This window comes from Dreissena polymorpha, chromosome 14 (genome assembly GCF_020536995.1).
Source record: "Dreissena polymorpha isolate Duluth1 chromosome 14, UMN_Dpol_1.0, whole genome shotgun sequence".
NCBI classification, from domain to species: domain Eukaryota; kingdom Metazoa; phylum Mollusca; class Bivalvia; order Myida; family Dreissenidae; genus Dreissena; species Dreissena polymorpha.
Genome location: NC_068368.1, coordinates 41,080,353 through 41,101,345, shown reverse-complemented (window position 1 = coordinate 41,101,345; position 20,993 = coordinate 41,080,353). Strand labels below are relative to the sequence as shown.

General features: G+C 35.5%; 1 protein-coding gene across 1 annotated transcript in view; it reads right to left on the bottom strand.

Moving 5' to 3' along the window:
- Window positions 1-212: 212 nt before the first annotated feature.
- The window catches only part of LOC127857318 (uncharacterized), a 37,945-nt gene continuing 17,164 nt past the window's right edge, over window positions 213-20,993 (bottom strand). Inside the window, exons 8-32 of the mRNA XM_052393724.1 lie at window positions 19,922-20,159; window positions 18,866-19,061; window positions 18,470-18,609; window positions 17,321-17,540; window positions 15,340-15,735; window positions 14,658-14,795; window positions 14,087-14,332; window positions 13,503-13,737; window positions 12,958-13,127; window positions 11,670-11,795; window positions 11,127-11,258; window positions 7,881-8,009; window positions 7,030-7,155; window positions 6,552-6,686; window positions 5,942-6,067; window positions 5,344-5,595; window positions 5,074-5,187; window positions 4,688-4,810; window positions 4,147-4,272; window positions 3,619-3,738; window positions 3,075-3,329; window positions 2,480-2,740; window positions 1,576-1,692; window positions 1,097-1,357; window positions 213-244 (exon numbers count right to left, since the gene is read on the bottom strand). Coding sequence (XP_052249684.1) covers window positions 213-244; window positions 1,097-1,357; window positions 1,576-1,692; window positions 2,480-2,740; window positions 3,075-3,329; window positions 3,619-3,738; window positions 4,147-4,272; window positions 4,688-4,810; window positions 5,074-5,187; window positions 5,344-5,595; window positions 5,942-6,067; window positions 6,552-6,686; window positions 7,030-7,155; window positions 7,881-8,009; window positions 11,127-11,258; window positions 11,670-11,795; window positions 12,958-13,127; window positions 13,503-13,737; window positions 14,087-14,332; window positions 14,658-14,795; window positions 15,340-15,735; window positions 17,321-17,540; window positions 18,470-18,609; window positions 18,866-19,061; window positions 19,922-20,159 — 4,414 coding nt within the window. The remainder of the gene's footprint in view (window positions 245-1,096; window positions 1,358-1,575; window positions 1,693-2,479; window positions 2,741-3,074; window positions 3,330-3,618; window positions 3,739-4,146; window positions 4,273-4,687; window positions 4,811-5,073; window positions 5,188-5,343; window positions 5,596-5,941; window positions 6,068-6,551; window positions 6,687-7,029; window positions 7,156-7,880; window positions 8,010-11,126; window positions 11,259-11,669; window positions 11,796-12,957; window positions 13,128-13,502; window positions 13,738-14,086; window positions 14,333-14,657; window positions 14,796-15,339; window positions 15,736-17,320; window positions 17,541-18,469; window positions 18,610-18,865; window positions 19,062-19,921; window positions 20,160-20,993) is intronic.

Here is a 20,993-nt window from a genome sequence, read left to right as displayed (position 1 = left end):
AGTAATATATTTACATACATAGTGACGGTAATTTGCATTTTAAACACAAAACAATGAATAATGATTCGAGGTTAAACAAGTATGTGAGTATCATTGGAATCAAAATTTTTTTTTTAAATATTGAAACAGTGTATTTAAGAAAACAAAGTAGAATCAAAGAAATATTTGTTAAGAAAAGAAAATGTAAAAAAAATAGAGAACCGATAGTTATATTATCCCGAACCTTCCCGAGCCTTCGATGAAACTATGGACTGCATCAAACACAGCTAAATTATTTATAAAGGAAAGATTATCATCGCCATACAATAATGTGCGCAATGATATATCCGTGTATTGTTCTATAGTTCTCACTAAAGTTAATCTTAAATTTGCATGTAAAGGACAGATCAGAAAAAAAGTGAGTAGTGTCTTCTATTTTTCCGCATTGACAAAGCGGCGATGGAACTAGATTTCTATCATATAAATGTTTGTTAAGAGAACTTCAGTTAGTTCTTAGACGTGTGTGCAACACTTGTTGCCTTCGCTTACCATAATAAACCAATGGATTACTACGAGGTTTAATAATATCAAGTGCCATTTTAAAATCAGATATGTTATCAAAAAGCTTTGCTTCGTCTCGAAGTAAATTCCAAGCAGAAATTGTTGAGGGCAAGAAGGATTTTGGTACAAAGAAGTCCTAGACCGAACACCATCTAAGTGGGATGAATTACGTAACGATCTTGTAGATCGCTCACCAACTGATTGTGGGGTCAGTGAGGACAAATATTCTGGACTAAGACCTTTGACCATTTTGAAGGAAAGAATGAGTTTATGTTTTAACCTTCTTGTGCCGAGAGTTTCCCAACAAACTTCGTTAAAAAGTAACCTTGAAGAAACAAGTTTGGTACAGCCGGAAACAATGCGGGCAGCTTCAGTTTGAATTAGGTCTAACTCATTTTTTTCATACATCGTACAATTATCCCATACAACATCGGCATATTCAAGAATTGGTCGAATAAACGTAAAGTAACATATTTCAAGAGATCTTCGATCAATGCGGAAGCGGAGCTTTTTTAAAATGTTGATGCGTGACCATATAAGTTTGACGCCTGCTTACCTGTGCAAACGTTGGAAACATGAGTATATCCCATGTTGCACGGACAGGTAAATGATCCGTTATTATTGACACACGTGGCATATTGTCCACACATGTGGGTCCCATCTTTGCATTCATCTCGATCTTCACCACACGTGGTTCCATGCCACCCAGTCTTGCAGTTGCAACTAGCGGTGACTTTGTCACATGGGGTTTGTGTGTTGGTCTCTACGCATTCACAACTCCTGTTACACTGTACGCCCCAATTGCCATCCACGCAAGCTGGTTTAAAACAAGAGGCATGATTTCATAACTTATTATCAAATAGAAAATATATGTCATTATTTTTATATCACCCCCATGGATAATTTCAAAGTATTTATCATTCAATATTGTTGAATTTTAATATAAACAAAGGCTGGAGTATGCAACACACAATTTCAAGATTCAACATGTTTATCAAAATCTATGTTCTAATGGTATAACATAACAACACATACCACTGCAAGTGTTTCCTGTACCACTGTAGCCAGGGTTGCATCCACATTCAAATCCCCCAGGATTATTTGTACACTTCTGAGTGCAATTATGAGTATCTTCCAAACACTCGTCTTTATCTGTAAATTTTAACCGATAAACAACGCTTATATGGGCATTTCAAAATGTGCTTTTTATATTCAAATCAGGATATTCATATTGTTATAAACATTCAACGTAAATTATGGCGCACAGTATATATTTTAGGGCGTTTTTGCTATGTATTCATCGCCCATTCAACGAGGTCTTAAATCGTATGTTAAAAACGATGCTGCGTTGAATATGACCCCGGTTGAAGCCTTGTCGTCCGTTAAAGTATAACAAATTTGAAGCAAGTGGAATTGATGTTTGACGAAACGTGTCCTTTTGAGTTAATCAATGTTTAGTGTAAAGGTATGACAATCTTAACGCACACTGCGATCAGTTGATTTGGGTCATCCTTGTGAGGACGGAAGAACGAACGAATGAACGAATGAACGAACATACCGATAGTTGCATGCCTTCCGGCAGCTGTATATGCGGAGACCATATAACGATCATTTGCGGAATTAGATTGCTTTCATTTTTAATTGACCATCGGTCGGTACTAATTGTTTCGAGAAAATACGAAGCTGATTGTCAGCACATCTTTTTTCCGAATGATAAAATCGTTAGAATTAATGAATTGACTTAGTTTATAAATTGCATAATTTAATTAACAGGCCGTAATATTTGATTGGTTTATGTTTTAACACGAGCAAAACTGTTTTTACAAAGCTAACATATTACCCAACCTACCTCAAACGACCAACATCTAACAAAACAAACAACATGAATTATGTATTTAAAATAATATTGAAAACATAGTGACAATAGTGAATAGCGTACCTATGCATTCATTGGCTATCAATGTATTACCATCGCGACAATCGCATGTATGGGACCCAAGCTCGTTCTTGCAAGTCTTCAAAGAGTCGCCGCAAATGGTTTTGTTAGCTTCGCATTCATTGACGTCCGTGGTGCAGCTGTCTTTTTCCCATCCATTTTTGCAAGTACATGTTCCATTAGTGTTAGAGCAACTAAGCGAATTGGTTGTGTTACACCCACAGTCTCTTGCGCATCCGACGCCATATTTCCAGGATGGACAAACTGCGATTCAAAAGTAAAATTATAAACGTTGTAAAAATATGTTGACTTACCTTATTTTTGGTTAACCTATGTAAGTCAGTTCTCGTTTTGTTTACTTATTCTGTGCGACTGAGTCTATTGGCAGAGTAAAGAATTTCTATACTCAAAGTCGTATACGTAATACAAACTGCACAATGACGTACTTTATTAAATTTGATAACTCTGTTCATCCGAGAGTTAACGTCGATCAGCAACCGGCATTGAAGGCAATTGATTACCAGTCACACTCCATCGAGCATTAAGAAACATAAACACAAATATGTTCATTTACTATATTAAACTAATCTCAATATACCTTGACATGTCCCATCTACAGATTTAATATAGCCATCATTGCAGTTACAAACATACGACCCTGCCGTGTTTGTGCATGCTGAATTTGCAGTACATGGGTTTGAGTCACACTCGTTATTGTCTAGATCGCAGTTGGTGCCATTCCAACCTGGCTTACAGGAACAGTTGCCAGTGTCAAATGCACATGACAACGTGTTTGTTTTATTGCATGAACATACAGAAGTACAGTTTGCACCGTAGTTTTGAGCGGGACATTCTGAAAGGCAGAAGGTTCACATATTTTGATGCAAGAACAACGTATAAATTGCACGGTTATGATAATTATGATATACAGCTATACACGCAATTGATATTTTTTAACTCTTACAAAGTGTATGGAATTTTTTAGTCATCGATTGAAAAATGTAAATCGATTATTATGAATAGACACTTAATTTTAAATTCAGTTTTTTTGGTGTTTAACATAAATGTTTGGTATAATCTCTGTTATTAAAATTTTGATATATAATATGAAAATAATCATGAACGCATATTGACTTGCTTACGTATACAAGTCTTCTGGTCTTTGTCCAACGTGTAACCCGTCAGGTTACAGGCGCATTCATAGCTGCCTCCTGTCTCCAAGCACGATTGCGAGCAGGGATTTGTGAAACATTCTTTAATATCTGCAGAAAAACAAATAATTATTCCTTCATGGAATAATAACAAGGAACATTTGATGAAATTGTCGACACTGTTGTGTTCCTCCCCAACATATATAATGAGAATTATCATAACATAATTAACTAACAAAACGAAACGTTTAGCAAAAACTTTTTTATTTCATGTACATACATTTTTGAACAGTTGTTTTTAAAAGCCATATCTCATAAACATTATGAGTAATTAGTTAAACAAACTGAAAGTTCTTATGTCGTTACAGAAAGATAAATGTTTTGTAGCTGCAAAAAAGGAAACACCAACAATAAGTGTACGTTCTCCTTTATTATAAATGTACGAATCTGTGGGCGTTATTGATTATAGCAAGTTTAACGATGATCAATTAAAACGTTTTATTATGTGAAAATGATTACCTTCGCATTCAGTTACGCTCCCTGTCTTGAACTTAAAGCCTGCATTGCATGTACATGTTTGGCTGGCATTTATCAAGGCGCAAACACCATTTGCACAATAGTTTGATGTGGAACAATTTTGCTGCGCTGGAAAAAAAACATGCACATGATACACTTTTACATACAAAAAAATATCATTGCTACAGCACTTAACATTTTAATCATAACATGAGCCAGCAAAATTGCGTATGCCTCAGATTTATTCTACATGTAACCGTTTTACATTTATCTTTCGTACGTACCGTGTTTGTATTAAAAAAAAAAATTCGAGTAAATAATTCATTTTGTACAGCAACACATCCAATTATTGCACTACCTATTGTCAAAACCAAATTTAGATAATCAACACAGTTAATAAATCAAATAATATTTCATATATCACTTGTTTCAATTTCCGTAGTTAGATACATCATGGAATCATATCATAAATCATAAAGAAAACAATTGAATATTGAGGCAGTTAAATTGAAACGCAGTTAGTGAACCCATTTTTGATACTCACGTAAGCAAGTCCTTTTGTCGTCGCCAAGCCTGTAAAATTCGTTGCACGAGCAACGGAAGCCGCCATCAGTGTTTGTGCATATCTGAGCACATTTAGCCTGACCGTTTGTGCACTCATCAATGTCTGTAAAAGTTATTGCATTGCTGGGGAATTCATAGGTTTTCTTAATGTATGTTTGGGCAATAAAATGTTTAAATACTTGTTAAGCCGATATAACTATCTCGAAAAGGCCAAAGTGTATATTGTAATTAGTTTTATAACTGTTTGAAACATTAAAAAAGGATATCCATGAATAACAATACCACAAGTGGTAACACGCATTAGTTAATAATATGGTAAAAGCATATAAATATCATTATAAAATATATTTTTACAAGAATGTCTACCTGTGCACTCTTTGCCATTTTGCACGTAACCTGGATTACAACTGCACTCGTAAATGCCCTGTGTGTTCGTGCAAATCTGCCTACAATCATTAGACTCCACACATTCGTTTATATCTGAAGCGACAAAAATAACACTGTTACTGATCAGCAACATCAGCAACATAGGATTTTAAACAAAGTGGTTTATTGATAAATACAGTATATGTAGAAAGAGAAATGTGTTAATATATATCTAATTAATTTTCAAAGCTTTGAGCAACAACGACATACCAACGCAGGCTGCATTCACTTCTTTAAACCCAGTCTTGCAGCTACACAGGTACGAGCCGGGTGTGTTGGTGCACATCGTGTCACTTCCCGGACATCTGTTTAGATCCGCGCACTCATCTTGATCGATGTTGCACTGAGCGCCGCTCCAGCCCTGCTTGCATACGCATCCTGTCACGCTGTCACACCTCTCGGCTCCCACACCGCAGTTACACGCGGTAGAGCAGTTGACACCATAGTGAAAAGGATCACATCCTGAAATGAAGATTTTCTATCTTTACAACTTGTATTTGAATTCCTGTTAAGTTTTTAAATAGAACATGTAAATACTAAACAATTTAGGATTGAATTTGACATTTAACCGTTTCCATTTGTTATTTATTACACACATTGAAACGATAATTTGTTAACATTAGCTTCAGAGTAAAATTTATCATGCTAGATTGTTGTGAAAATGAAAATTACAAAAATTAAAATATTCATAACATTATAATAAAACATATAATAATATATAATTGTTAATGTCTTAAGTTGAAGTCTTAAACAATACCGATTGAAACATAGTGTTAACGCAGAAAGAAGTTTTTATATTTATGCATACCTTCACAAGAGCGACGGTCGTTTGCCAGTTTAAAGCCCGTATTGCACGCGCAAGTGTAATCACCAAGTGTATTAGTACAGGTTTGATTGCATGCATTCAACATTTTATCTTCACACTCGTTTAGATCTGTAATATTTGTGAACATGGTCCCATCGTTGAAGTCAATGTTACATAAAGAAGTGAAACTCCAGCTGCTGGAGCAGTATTGCATTCTCATTAGTTACAATTAGTTGGTCCTTTGTTTAAGGCAAGTGACCAATGCCAAAACAGTACGAACCAGTACAATACATACAACAACATGTAAATAGAAAAATAGTCTGTTTGCCACCTTATGTCTGTTTCTAGAGGTTTTTCATTCTTATAGCTTACTATTTGTAATATTCATAAGTGCATCGAGGTGAAAATGTGTTGATTATGTAACGATTGTTGTTTATATTGCTTTTGTTTGTTTATATAATGTTTACAATAGTACATTGTATGAAAATGGCTAAAAGTTTTGTTAAAAAGACAAATGTATAGTTCAAAAATCTTTTGGATCCTCATGCATAACTTTAAAGATTAGGGGTATTTTATGACATATTAGTATAACCAAAATAGTCCCATTCCGTACCTATGCATGTTTTGTTGTTGGCACCAAGCTTGTAACCGGTGTTACATAGGCACTTGTAGGTCTTGTTTTGCAAGTCCGCTCTACAAATGTCCGAGCAGCCGTTGTCTGGGAACTCTTTCTTGCACACGTCATTCGCTACAAAATATAATTAATCGTTGTAATAGAAAACACTTCTTATATTTTACTTTGTTCAACAACTACGCATAAGTCCCAAATAAAACATATTTACGGACGAATGTGTGTTACTGGTCATAGCTTGATGTTGACAAATAATTCAATCATGTAACTCTTGCTTTACGTTTTGCCCACTGCGGTATCTTGCATCGATTTGTTTCCAACAATGTGGAATGTGGTTACGGTTTGTTTTGAATACTTCCCTTTATATGTATGAGTCACGGAATGCATTTGCAAAATATGAAGCTCTCTAAACAGATACAAAAGAATGTAATTTATTGTCATTTTGTGTAACCAATTGTACCTAAAACGCATTTCTTGCGGTCTGCCTGTAGTTCAAAACCAAAGTAACATTCACAGCTGAAGCGTCCGACACTGTTCGAGCACATATGTTGACAACCTGACACCCCGGCTTGGCACTCGTCGAAATCTGAAAATGCACGTTTAATCCATATCCATATCAAATATATGGGCCGTGTTCTGTGAAAAGAATTTTAATGCATGTGCGTAAAGTGTCGTCCCAGATGATCCTGTGCAGTCGCGCAGGCTAATCAGGGACGGCACTTTCCACTGTAATGATCGTTTCAAGAAAGTCTCTTCCTAGCAAAAATCTAGTGTATGCGGAAAGTATCTTCCATGATTAGCCTGTGCGGACTACACAGGCTAATGTGGGACGGCACTTAACGCACATGCATTAAACCTGCTTTTCACCGAGCAAGGCCCCTATCCATATCCAATATATCCACTAAATTACTCTTACAGAACTAAGGGAGGCAACTGTTTGGAAAAATATAGTTTCATCTCGTATTGCTATTATAAAAGATCATGAACAAGTGAAGCGCTGTACACAACATGCCTCAAAATTTGAATAAAAGGTAATAATGATTAACGATTTTCTTCGTTATTCATGGGTATTTCTGATCCGAAACGAGAGCATTGTTTTAAGAGTATGTCACTGTATTGTTTTCCATATTCGATTTTGCATACTTAATCAAACAATGTTAGAGTTATTAAGTTGGAACATGTTCTTTTGTTATAAACGTAGACGTGTTGAAATATCTGTAAATCAAGTCGTTTCAGTTCTTATTAAATAGGATACATATTGTACTAAGTAATAGATCTGTGTTTTTATTTGTTCTGATCTATATATGTTACCTATGCACTTTGTCGTGTCGTCCTGGTTAACTATGTATCCTTCCCGACAGGAGCAGGTGAATCCACCGGTCGTGTTGGTACACTCCTGACTACACGTGTTCAGATCTGGCCTCTGACATTCGTCGATGTCTAAAAGATGATTTCAATGGCGGTTATCTCCAGCTCATTACTAATGATTCTATGAGCAATACAATTTTATTTAAAGGATTATTGACTAGTGTGAGAATGATACCCATAACATACAGTCTGCAAAAGTTCAATAATTCTCCAATAACCGATGATATGTAAAGATATGCAATCTTACATCAGCGAACTATGTCGCGATTGGAAATACTTTAGACAATTTACAAATGAATAAGTCAATAAGGCGTAGACTTATTTGTTAAAAAGGTTAATGTGAAACATATTTAGTTACGCTTGTTATTTCCATATTTCATAAGCATAAATCAACTGATATTTTTTAACGACCAACAATCAATCGATTATTGACAGTTTGAGTTATGAACTTAGAAGCAACTCACCAACACATGTGCCTTTGTTATCATTAAATCCCGCTCGACAATTGCACGAAAATGAACCAATTGTGTTCGAGCACACTTTGTTGGCGTCATTGCATTTATTTGGTGTTTCGCACTCGTTTATGTCGGTGTCACAGTCGGTTCCCGTCCAGCCAGCCTTACAGACGCATCCGCGTACAGGATCGCAGCGATCGGAACCAGCCCCGCACTGACACGTTCTGGAGCACTGAGCTCCGTATTTGGGGTATTGGCAAACTGCATAATAGTTCATTTATTTAAGTATTGAACTGCATTTTAGTACTGATAAATATTGACAAAACAATAATTGATTATGTGAATAGCGCATGTAATTGGAAATCAATAACATAAGAACAAACAAAACAATACTCTTCATTATCTAATTAAGTTTCCGAATTGTAAAATGAACGAATATGCATAATATTCTCATTCTTCTTTGATGCAAAAGATAAAAGATAAAATACAACATGACTTTTTTATATGCTAGCACCATTGATAATTGAACAAGATGTGTTTGTAAAACACTATGCCCACCAGTAGGTATCCTGGCTTACTTATGATTACTGGCATTGGGAATGTCATTGACTGTATTATACTGACCTTGACCTTTCACCACTCAAAATGTGAAGGTGCATGAGATACACATGCATGCCAAATGTAAGGTTGGAAGCTCCATGAGATACACATGCAAGCCAAATATAAAGTTGGTATTTTCAATATTGCAAAATATGGCCTGTGTGACCTTGAAGGATGACCTTGACTTTGACATGTCACCACTCAAACTATGTAGATCAATGAGATAATCATGCATGCCAAATATAAAGTTGGTTTGTTTAATAATGCAAAAGTGTACATTAAATGGAGCGATTTGATTATATATTTGACCTGTGTGACCTTGAAGGATGACTTTGACATTGACATTCACCACTCAAAATGTGCAGATCCATGAGATACACATTCATGCTAAATATAAAGTTGGGTATGTTCAATAGCGTGCAAAGTGTACATTAATGAGCGATTGTGAACCATATATTGACCTGTGTGACTCTGAAGTATGACCTTGACCTTGACATGTCACCACTCAAAATGTTCAGATCTATGAGATATACATGCATGCCAAATATGAAGTTGATATGGTAAATATTGCAAAAGTTAGATTTTGACCCATATATTTGACCTGTGTGACATTGAAGGATGACATTGACCTTGACATGTCACCACTCAAAATCTGGAGATCCATGAGATACACATGCATGCCAAATATAAAGTTGGTATGTTCAATATTGCAAAAGTGTACATTAAATGAGCGATTATGACCCATATATTTGACCTGTGTGACCTTGAAGGATGACCTTGACCTTGACATGTCACCCCTTAAAATGTGCAGATCCATGAGATACACATGCATGCCAAATATGAAGTTGCTATGGTCAATATTGGAAGTTGCTATCTGCAATATTGGAGATGTTGACCCATGTTTTTGACCTTTGACGTTGAAAGATGACCTTGACCTTTCACCACTCAAATTGTGAAGATGCATTAGATACACATGCATGCCAAATGTAAGGTTGGAAGCTCCATGAGATACACATGCAAGCCAAATATAAAGTTGGTATTTTCAATATTGCAAAATATGGCCTGTGTGACCTTGAAGAATGACCTTGACTTTGACATGTCACCACTCAAACTATGTAGATCAATGAGATAATCATGCATGCCAAATATAAAGTTGGTTTGTTCAATAATGCAAAAGTGTACATTAAATGAGCGATTTTGATTTATATATTTGACCTGTGTGACCTTGAAGGATGACTTTGACCTTGACATGTCACCACTCAAAATGTGCAGATCCATGAGATACACATTCATGCTAAATATAAAGTTGGTATGTTCAATATTGCAAAAGTGTACATTAAATGAGCGATTGTGAACCATATATTTGACCTGTGTGACCTTGAAGGATGACCTTGACCTTGACATGTCAACACTCAAGATGTACAGATCCATGAGATACACATGCATGCCAAATATGAAGTTGCTATGGTCAATATTGTAAAAGGTATGGCAAATGTTAAAGTTGGCGCAAAGAAACACACAAACCAACCAACCAACAGACAGAGCAAAAACAATATGTCCCCCAATATATACTGGTGGACATAAAAAAGTATACATTTATTATTACGTTCATATATAACAAAACAGTAAGGGTTCTATCAATCATAGATGAGCAGTTTGATTATTTTTTTTTAATAAATTTAAATATAGAAACATTAACAAGGACTTGTCTTCTAGGTTTACTTCATCTACCTTCGCAAGTGATTTGGTCGCTATTAATTTCGTATCCATCGTAACAACTGCACAGGTAACTTCCAACAGTGTTGTTGCATTGTTGCGAACATGGTTTAGTTGTATTGCACTCATTGATATCTGTAATTAAACAAAAGAGCCCTTTCAGGTATTCCCTTTTTTACTTTAAATGATGTCATTGTAACAGCTTAGATCCACATATATACATTCTAAGGCTTAATAAAGGGACACCAAGATCTTTTGTGAATGGCAGGCTGAACGTGAAATCAAATTGCATTGCCTGTCTATAACAGTAGATTATTGATTGGTATTTGTAACCGTGAGATAAACTGCAACCTGTCTGTGAACCACGTGATAAGAATCCTTAGCGCGTTATGAATCATTATTATCACCTCATTCCTACCTTCGCAACCCGTGTTGTTAACGTTCAGCTGGTATCCAGCTTTACAGAAACATTTGGGTAAGCTGTTATCCACAAAACATCCGTCTGTACCGTTACATTGGCCTATGCAAACGCTGTTTGGCGGTGGCGTATCTAAAACAATAACAGTTATTTTGCTTTTGAACGTTAGCGCATGAGATACTGAATGTTCAATCGCCTCACTGAATGTCGCTTATAAAAGAGGATGAATTGTGTGTACAAAATAAATGCATATGTGTTTACTTAATAAATGATGAAACAATATTATAATTGCTTCTGTGCTTGGTAAAATATGCATGCAAATAAAAAAACTTTTCAAATTCAATATATAAGTTAAAAAAGTACCCAGAGGATTAGCCATAGTTTCAATGATTATTTCATGTTCAATGTTGAGTCCTATGTATTGTCGTGTATTGTGAAGACAATAGTAATTTTAAAATGTTTCCGAATTTCATTTGTTTAATATATTTATAAACACATTGTGGGTTCTGAATCAGTGAATTGTCAGTAGTTTACATGACATACCTTGCATGCATTGGTTTGAGGATGAATTGTAGGTGTAGCCGGGAAAGCAGGAGCATGTGGAGTTGCCCTGGGTGTTGTTGCAGACTTGGTCACAGCCGCTAGTTGACTCTTCACACTCGTTGATATCTATGATATTCAGAGGGATGGCTTTTTTTATTTAATTGTAATATAATATATGTTGAATTTTAAAATGAAGGATAAGCAGAAAATTAAAGTTTTGCACATTTACTTGACACTGGAACTTGCTTATTGATAAAATTAGGAATATTTAACAGGTGTACAAAGCGGAAGGACGGAACATGCATTCGTAAAGCAAGAAAAAAATCATTGTTATTAATGATCTCTTATTTTTATATGTTCAGTGGTATAGGAGTTATATTTTAAGTATTCAGTAAATAATTAATTCAATGGAATGTTCATATGGGTAGATATTTTGATCACTAGGCAGCAAACGGAAAAGTGTACAACTGGGCTCTTAAATATAAACATATCAAAAGCTTTACATGAAAAACAAACTGCCACTCTAAAAATAACCATAGATCTATTTAGCAGCAAATAGGATATTGAAAACCTTGGCTTGAAAGTATTAAACAAATTACACATTCATTTTGAATGAAACAATCCAATATTAGTTGTTAACATGATCGTGATCACTTACCTACTTTAATTTTAATGTTTTTAAAATTAATATTAAGTTGAACTTACCGTAACATACGGTTTTATTGTTTGTAGACAAACGGTATCCAGAAGTGCAAACACACATGGAACTCCCTTCAGTGTTGACACAATTAGAATTAAGACCACAAGGAAGTCTCTTACATTCGTCGATATCTACAATGTAATATAGATATCCGTCTTTGCTGCTAGCTGACATCGCTATGTATTTGTAATATTATCACTATACTCTTAAAGCATTAAATTACTACTGTGTATTGGCTAAATAAATATTTAGAAATAACCAAGTTTGAGTAGAGATATATAATGAATTTGCTACGAACAATAATGATATCGTTAAAGACGTACCCTCGCACTTAGAATTGTTGTCTTCAAATCCCGCTGGGCATGGAGTGCAGGTGTAGATCGGTAATGATGGATTTGCTTTGTGTGCGTCCGCGTTTGTGTCCGTGCAGTTGCGTCCGACTGAACACGGATTTTCTGCGCATGCGTCAAAATCTAATTGGCAATCATCGCCTACAAAACATACATAGAAATGTTGAATAATGCCATTTAAACCATCAAATATTAACTAGTTGTATCGATCTGAAAATTTAGGTAAATGACCTCTGACCTGTCCAGTACGGCTCGCATTGGCATGTTGCTAATTTGTAGTTAGGATTGCCATGGGCTTCTCTCAACACGCTCGTGTTGCACGTGCCGTGACTGCTACACAGAGAACACACCACGAGGACGATGTCCAGAATGGGAGCGCTCACATTCTTGCTGTCAGTGACAGTGACACTACAATCAACAAAGAAAACGAATTGGCGTACAAAACATAACAATGATACCAGCTTATCAATTATTTATTTGAAATTTACCGAACTGTATAACTACACACTTATTTTTAACACCTATTGCGTCCAACCAAGCCTTAGAATCTTCACATAAGCAATATCTGAACATCATTCAAAACATCGTGCCCTAAATGTATACCACTAATTGACCTCTCACATACCTAAGGTAATATACATTACGACAAAACTAAATAATTACAAATTACAAAGCAAAGATGATGTTCTCATAGAACTAATCAAATGAACGACACAATTTTATGTTTTCCAATTGCATCGAACCAGTCAATCGCTATCATTATTTACTGTACTTTACTCTAACCTCAAATCCTTCGGACTAGTGTCTGTCAATTTTAACGTGACGTTCATAGACTTGTCCGCTTGTTCCATGCCAAGCGTAGCACCGGAGTTGCCGAGCACTAAGTAATTTAATATGCTTCCATCGTCTTCTCCTTTGACTGTGATTGATCTTGATTCGTTGACGTTAAGTGTCCAAATGTTCTTGTTGCCCACCACCTGTGCTCCTGCCACCATAGTTATATTCGGGATTCGATTGCCTGTAATGATTAAAATATACATTTTTATTTTGCAATTGACAGTTATAAATAGAACATAACATCTATCAAGTATGGTTGAATTGTACGAATGATCAACGTTAACATACCATTTTGGCGATTTTTGTGCAAAGTAAAATATTATCAACAAACAATGAACGGAAACACAATATTACGTATTAAGATGAAGTATGTTCCTGCCGGTATTGCATGACTGATTGCACAATATATTAGAAATATAGAAATCGGAATGATATTTAATTGTAGCTTTATTGTGATTTTAATATAACGTTAAGTGATATATAAGTATAAATATTACCAAACAATATTTTCATTCGAAAATAGTACTTACTTGCTGCCTCATTTGTTCGTACCGCCTTTTCTTCAGTACTTCCGGTCTCCTTTGCGAGTTGCTCATTCCCGGTGAAGACAAAATCAAACACACACTGAAGGTTACCACTACACTTCTTATCTGCTTCCGCTCGTAATGTAGCGTTGGCTTCCTCCAGGAATTTCGGAGTAAAGTTCGTTTGTATGAAATTTGCGTGGGTGAAGCCGTCTCCATACTTGAAAATTGACTCGCTGGCGTTAGTCATCCCTGCAATTGAATAATTGCTTAAATATTGCATGATTTAGTATAACAAAGTATTAGTTTAAATAGCATCAATTTAAGTTGAAATTTAGCAAAAATGAGTGAAGGAAAATTGTATAATACCCATTTTACGACATTAACTATGTGCCATACTTATTATTCAGTTTTATGCAGAACAAGATGTCAGACAACTCATGTTTTTTTTTAAATGGTTAAGTGTATCGTTCTAAAGAGTATGGTCTTCATAATATACATTAAAGGCGTTTACATGTACTGCCGAAGTTCTCAAAAACTTGTCTTTCAGAAGGACTAGACAGGGAAGTGTTGGTACCACGTGGTATGAAGTCATCTTTATCATTGTCATTGTAGTTGCCCAGCAACCCAACGGTCTTCTTGTTTTTCAAAGTGTTTGGCATCGCGATCGCCATCTGAAGAAGCCCGTTTCCTTCTGTGACATTGAATGTTACACCTACAATAAAAACACAATTAATACACACATGTTTAAATTCCTATTTTGTCATACACCGTGTAGTGAAAATAAATCATTTATAAGAAAGTTAAAGAATTCCAAGCAGTTGAAGAATAATAAAACAATGCATTTTTATTTCTAATTTATCGGTATTGTGTTTGTTAAGTCAGTTAGAGAATACTACTACCAGTCATAGTGAATGGAAAAATATGAAGTACTTTCGTATTAGAACTCAGATATATTTTTTCTAAACCGACAGCGATAAATTTACATGCATTGGCTTCAAGTACATGTATATCATCCTTGCTATTTAATTGGTTTGTTTCTTGGCAAGAGAACTATCACACGGATCCTTATATTTTTTAAACAACTAGTGTTTATTCGGACAATATTACTTAATTTACTAAATGAATATATCCACATGTTTGCGTATTTAAGCATACACGTATGTGTTCTATATGAGTGTGCATGAGTTCCTTTTTCTTTTTTAAATTTTTTAGATATTAAAATGGACACAAACAAGTTGATAAAAATAACCACGAGCCTGAATCACTGAAGAAAGCCGAAATCGTTTTCTCAGACATGTTCCTTGATACGGTCAGTCCAGTGACCGATTTGATGACCATAGTTTCAGGGTTGTAGTAGTCATTCGTGTAGTCGGCCCACGAGGTTTTATTCGTGCCCACGAAAAGCTGTGTCATGTTCCCTGCCTCGTTCAGCTCCACTTGCATCCAGACACCATCGCCTTGTATAGCAAAGCCGGAGAACACGGTAGCGTCGGAGAGATCCCCAGTTGCTTTTTTCGCTCTCTGTGTTCGGCACTGGATTTGGAGGGCTACATCTTGTTCACTTACTTTCAGCATCACGTATTCGCCATGGCCGTTGAAGGTGAAGTTTGCGCCATCTAACGTGTTGAAGTGAGGATCACCGACTCCTCGGGCTTAAAATCGCAAAAAAGGTTACGGTGTTTTAGAATAAAAGCATTGATTTATATTTAAGAACACACGTTCATTACGAAGTGTTCACACATGAAGACGTAGTAATGTTACCCATTTACTATAACATAATTTTGCTGTGCACTTAACAGGATTGTTTGTCGCCGAAACAGTATAAATAAGCAACCAGGTTTATTTTACAGGTATGGAAATTAGTAATATATTTTATATGACCAAAATGCTCGGTTGAAATCACATACATACAATGTCGCGTCCCATTAAAATAATTTTCTAAATAAACGGTTCACTAGCAATGGCAAAAGTTATGGTTTTAGAAATGCTACACAACATTTTGCTGTTCTGTTATTTATTCGCATTTTTCCAATTGCAAGTGGATTTCTGCATCCAAAACCAAAGTAAACAAACTTTTGCCAACCCTTAAACATTTTTTTTCAGTTTTTTTCATCTTTTCAAATTAATAACAATTGCCATTCTTATGAACTTCAATATTTTTAATCAATACTAATTTGGCATTATTAGTCACACCGTTAGTAACTGACGGAGCGAAGCTCGAGTATGGTATTAAATTACTGACGGTGTATATGATTATTATCCCATACACCTTCAGTTACTAACGGTGTAACGATTATATCTCAACCGACTACTCGATTACTCGGGTAGTATGGAAATTACTCGGGGTGTATGGAAAATACTCCATGGGCACATGGCCGCTTTAAGCCAATCGGATTAGGTCATTTTTGTAGGAGGTGAGACATTTATATATACATGATTTTTATATATGCGGTTATGAAACTAAATGAGGTGTCCCAAGTTAAATTAAGAAAAAATAAGCACACGTGTCTTGTTATCTCCTCTTAGAAAATAAGTAAAACGGACAATTTTGAAAAGTCCCTTTTTAAATAATTGAAAAATAAACGTAACACAGAAAATACAACTTCTAGGTTAGAAATTATGATGAATCAACGAAAAAAAAAGAAAAGTAGTTTAGATTTACCAAACAAATTTCAAGTACCAGCTTCACTTTCAAAAGCACCATGTCCAACTTATCATTTGTGGACAAGGGTGTATGCATCGTTATCAGGATATAGCAATTCCTTTACATTGTACATATCAATAATAAATTGCTCTATGTATAAAATACGTTAAAACAGGGAAGATTTTGACTTTGGTAAAACATGGACAAACTTATTATTTTTTATTGACATTTATTCAATTTATGACTATTTTTAAAGTATTTTGAATTGTCTAAAATACTCATATTTGCTAAACACAGCGTTCTTTACAAATGTTCTCCTGACACACGGATCAAACCCGGCATCACTCGATGTAAACGCGTATGCTTTATCTCTACACAACTAAGTCACATGATTTAAAAAATGATTTAGATCAAATTATCGTAGCTATACGCATATAATCGGAGACCGTTGGGTTTGACGGAAATGTACGAAAGAAGGCGACATAACAGGAAAATCATTACTGATTTAAAACCTTAATATTCATAACGCCTTACGCGGTTTTCTAATATCACAATGCAAATGAATTTCATAATCCGATTCCATGAGCACCTACCTCGCAGCGAGAACGGGAACAACGAATAACATTGCGAAACAAGAGGCCTGACTTCCCAGTACAGGTCACAGAGGTCTGTCCTCTCACAACACACATCCCTGTAGTGCAGGTCCTCCAACCGATGGCTGCGGGGATCGATCAACTGATTGACAGAAGCAAAGGTTCCGGCTTCTTGCCCAAATCCGATGAAAGAATATGAGAAGACATCATAGGCACATGACTGAAATGAATTAAGGCAAATTTAAATGATAATAATGTGACTAAAATCCAGACAGCTTGAAGCCAGTGTTGAGGGCATGTTTTATATTCAGAAAATGTTTTGATGTAATATATAGATTCAATCAACATAAGTGTTATACGAATGGACTCAAGAGTGTTTCAATAAGCCTACGGCTTTCGATGCAATCGAGCTAAAATACATATGTTTAAACTAAACATTCTACCAAAATATTTGAGTACAATCTAAAAATTTGGAAACAAATGATACAATCAAATATTCGTATGGGATCAAGTGAGACCTATATTCAAATACTTAAACTTGAACTGGAAACATTGATCCAAACAACAAAAAGACATCCACACTGGAAATTATTAAACATTTTTACCAAATATCAAACAACAATAATAAATTTCGACATGCGCTTCTTCTTACGCATTTTTTAATGTCTTACATATGGCAAGAATGAGCTTAACTCCACCCAGTCACATGTAGTCAATAATATGCAGCTCATCTTGTTAACAAAAAGCGGGAATCAGACTGGCGTAGTTTATTCTGTATCATGTCCTACTGGTCAACACATTATCCCTTATTCAATAGCATTTACGTTCGAACAGAAACAACACGCATTTAGTGTGATAAACTGCAATTTTGAATGAATTGTTAGCGATTGTCAAGTTATTTGTTTACTTATCTCAAAAAGCCTCTCTCTTTGATTGGTTTAATACATTTCAAAATAAAATAATTTAACTCAGGGCAATATAAAAGTATGAACAGCATGTTCTGTAGAACATAATAAGTACCTTTCCAGATGGCCATGAACGACGTGTAGGTTCCATAGGAACGTGGATGACCTTAGTCGAGTGCGAAGTGTAGTTCCACAAACTGAAGCTCCGGTCCCATAGCAACCAATCAAAAAAGCAAGGACAAACAGGCATTCCCAATGCAATTTTCGCATACAGGTGTGCCTTGGATTTCTCTTTCTTGTTCCAGACTTTGCACGCTAGTTCATCGTTATCTTCAATATTCGTCTTAATTGTGTAATCAAAACTGACGGCACCTTTGTATTGTTCTGAAATATATAACAATTCCATATATTTCTGAATACGCGAATGCATAGGATGTATTATCATTAGCATTATCATGGTTATCGATTTGTTATCATCATCATCACCATCAACATTATCATTACACTCGTCTATGCATCGTCATAGCCATCACAATCTTCATGATCTTCATCTACAATTGCGAATCATAAAACCAAATAATAGTATTTTACGAATGAAGATTATTTAATAAATGTATATGTATAAAGCTTGGTGACATACTATTAAATTTTAGATTTTGATCAGCTCGACGTAAATAGCTGCCGTCGGCTGTGTTGTCAAGGCCCTCGTAGTCACCATTAGCGATGTAACCAATAAATGGTGAGCCAAACGTATCAAACATTCTGCCATTAGGGTACGAGCTGAACGAGTACGAATTAGTCCCGTTGGTTGTAAATACGACTTGGAACGTAACGTTCTGAAACATTAAAATACAAAAAACACACGATAATATAATTATGAGCGATGATGGCCGCAACGTATGAGCAACATCCTTATGTTTTATGAAAAAATTGTATTACTGTTCATATTGTATCTTCTTTGAAGTCTGTTTATGTGTGTTTGATTTTTTTAAAGATGCATTTCGGTGTGTCCATGTGTTTGTCTTGAAAATAGTTTTTTAATATTCAAGAATAGACTACTTAAAGCCACATAAATACTAAACATCAACAAATAGTTCGTTAACTGTTTCGTAAAATAAAGTTTACCATTATTAAATTAGTGTTCCTTATAGCAATAGCCATAAGTTTCGAATATTTTTTAAAATATTTCGGAAAATAAAATTAAACACCTAAAAAATCATTATAGTTATAGCCAAAATTTCAACGCTAGATGTGGTATTGTAACATCGATGTAACGAGATCAAAAATGCGCGTTTTTTTGTGTCACAATATATTCCATGTGAATTTCCCGCGACGATATCTGAAAATTTACTAGCAAACGCGAGATTGGCTTCGGGTAGCGTTGAAAGCACGACGTAGTGCTAAAGAGCTGTCCGAAGCAAATCTCGCGTTATCTCGTAAATGTTCGGTTATCGTCGCGGGAAATTCACATGGAATATTTTGTCATACAAAAAAATAAAAACGCGCATTTTGTATCTCGTTAAATCTGTGTTGCCAGACCACATCTGACCTTCAAATTTTGGCTATCGCTAAAATGAACACTGATTTTGTATGTGTTAACTTTATTTTTCGAAATATTTTACGAAATATTCGTTTATTTTGAGTGTTAATTGGCTTTTAAATGGAAAGTACAAAATGAACTTCAGACTCCACTCACATCATTTCCTCCAACTCGTGTTGCCGCATTCCACGTGGCTTTCAGCACATAGATGGGCTCGAAGTTTGCCTCGCCATAGCTTGCCTTAACGAAGCCCTTCACATTAGCACTCACATTAGCGTTGCTAACTGTTGCAAAGTCGTACGAATGGTAAAACAACTCATCGCGTTTCACCAATAGATTTGCAAAATAAGGCGCGATGCAAACGGCCCCCTTGAAGTCAGTGCTGTAACCTCGACTATTGCGTGGTGGGAAATAGCCCGAAAATGGCTGCTTGAAGCAAATAAGGCCGTTCGGGCAAACCTACAACGGATGGAATGTATTGATTTAAATCTTTCAATAATTTTTTTAAAAGTTTTAATTTTAAATCGCATTGTATATATTCGTATGAAACGTTTTCATTTCAATTGAGCAGTCATCTAAAATGTGATTTTGTGTAAATTTAACTCATCATGACGACAATATAAAAACGCACACATTGTTTGACTTGGTAAATTTTAACGAGGGTTGTTTTGTGGAACTTTTTAAACAAACTGTAGAATCTCTTGTTTTGTAAACAAGTCATGCAATAAGAGGCAAGCTCGAGACTGTTCAGAAAATGTGGCATAATTCAAACTTACAGCACCCATATAAATAAAAAATATATCAATTCTCTAGCACTGTTTTGTCTATTCATTAATTAACAAACCATAGTTTGCTACATATTCGTAAAAAACAACTTCATTCAAACGCATAATTTTGGTACGACTGCCGGCGGAGTGATTCCTAGTCTTTTAATATTGCCATTAGAATCAACATATGAAAGGTAATGGTGTAGCTGAACAACAGAGAGACACTTACGTATATTTTTCTGTACCCCGTACCGCGGAATGGTACACGGTAGCCAAGATTGATGAGCACTGTACACGTGTCGTCAGAGGCGGGGGAGGCCTGGTCCCCGGCTGTTGTGCCATACTCCAAGAAGAAGCCTTAATAAAAGGCAAACATCACACCAATTTTAATTGAGGAGACAAATTGGCATACAATGTGATCATTGAGAAACACGATAAATATAAAAACATGATATAGTACG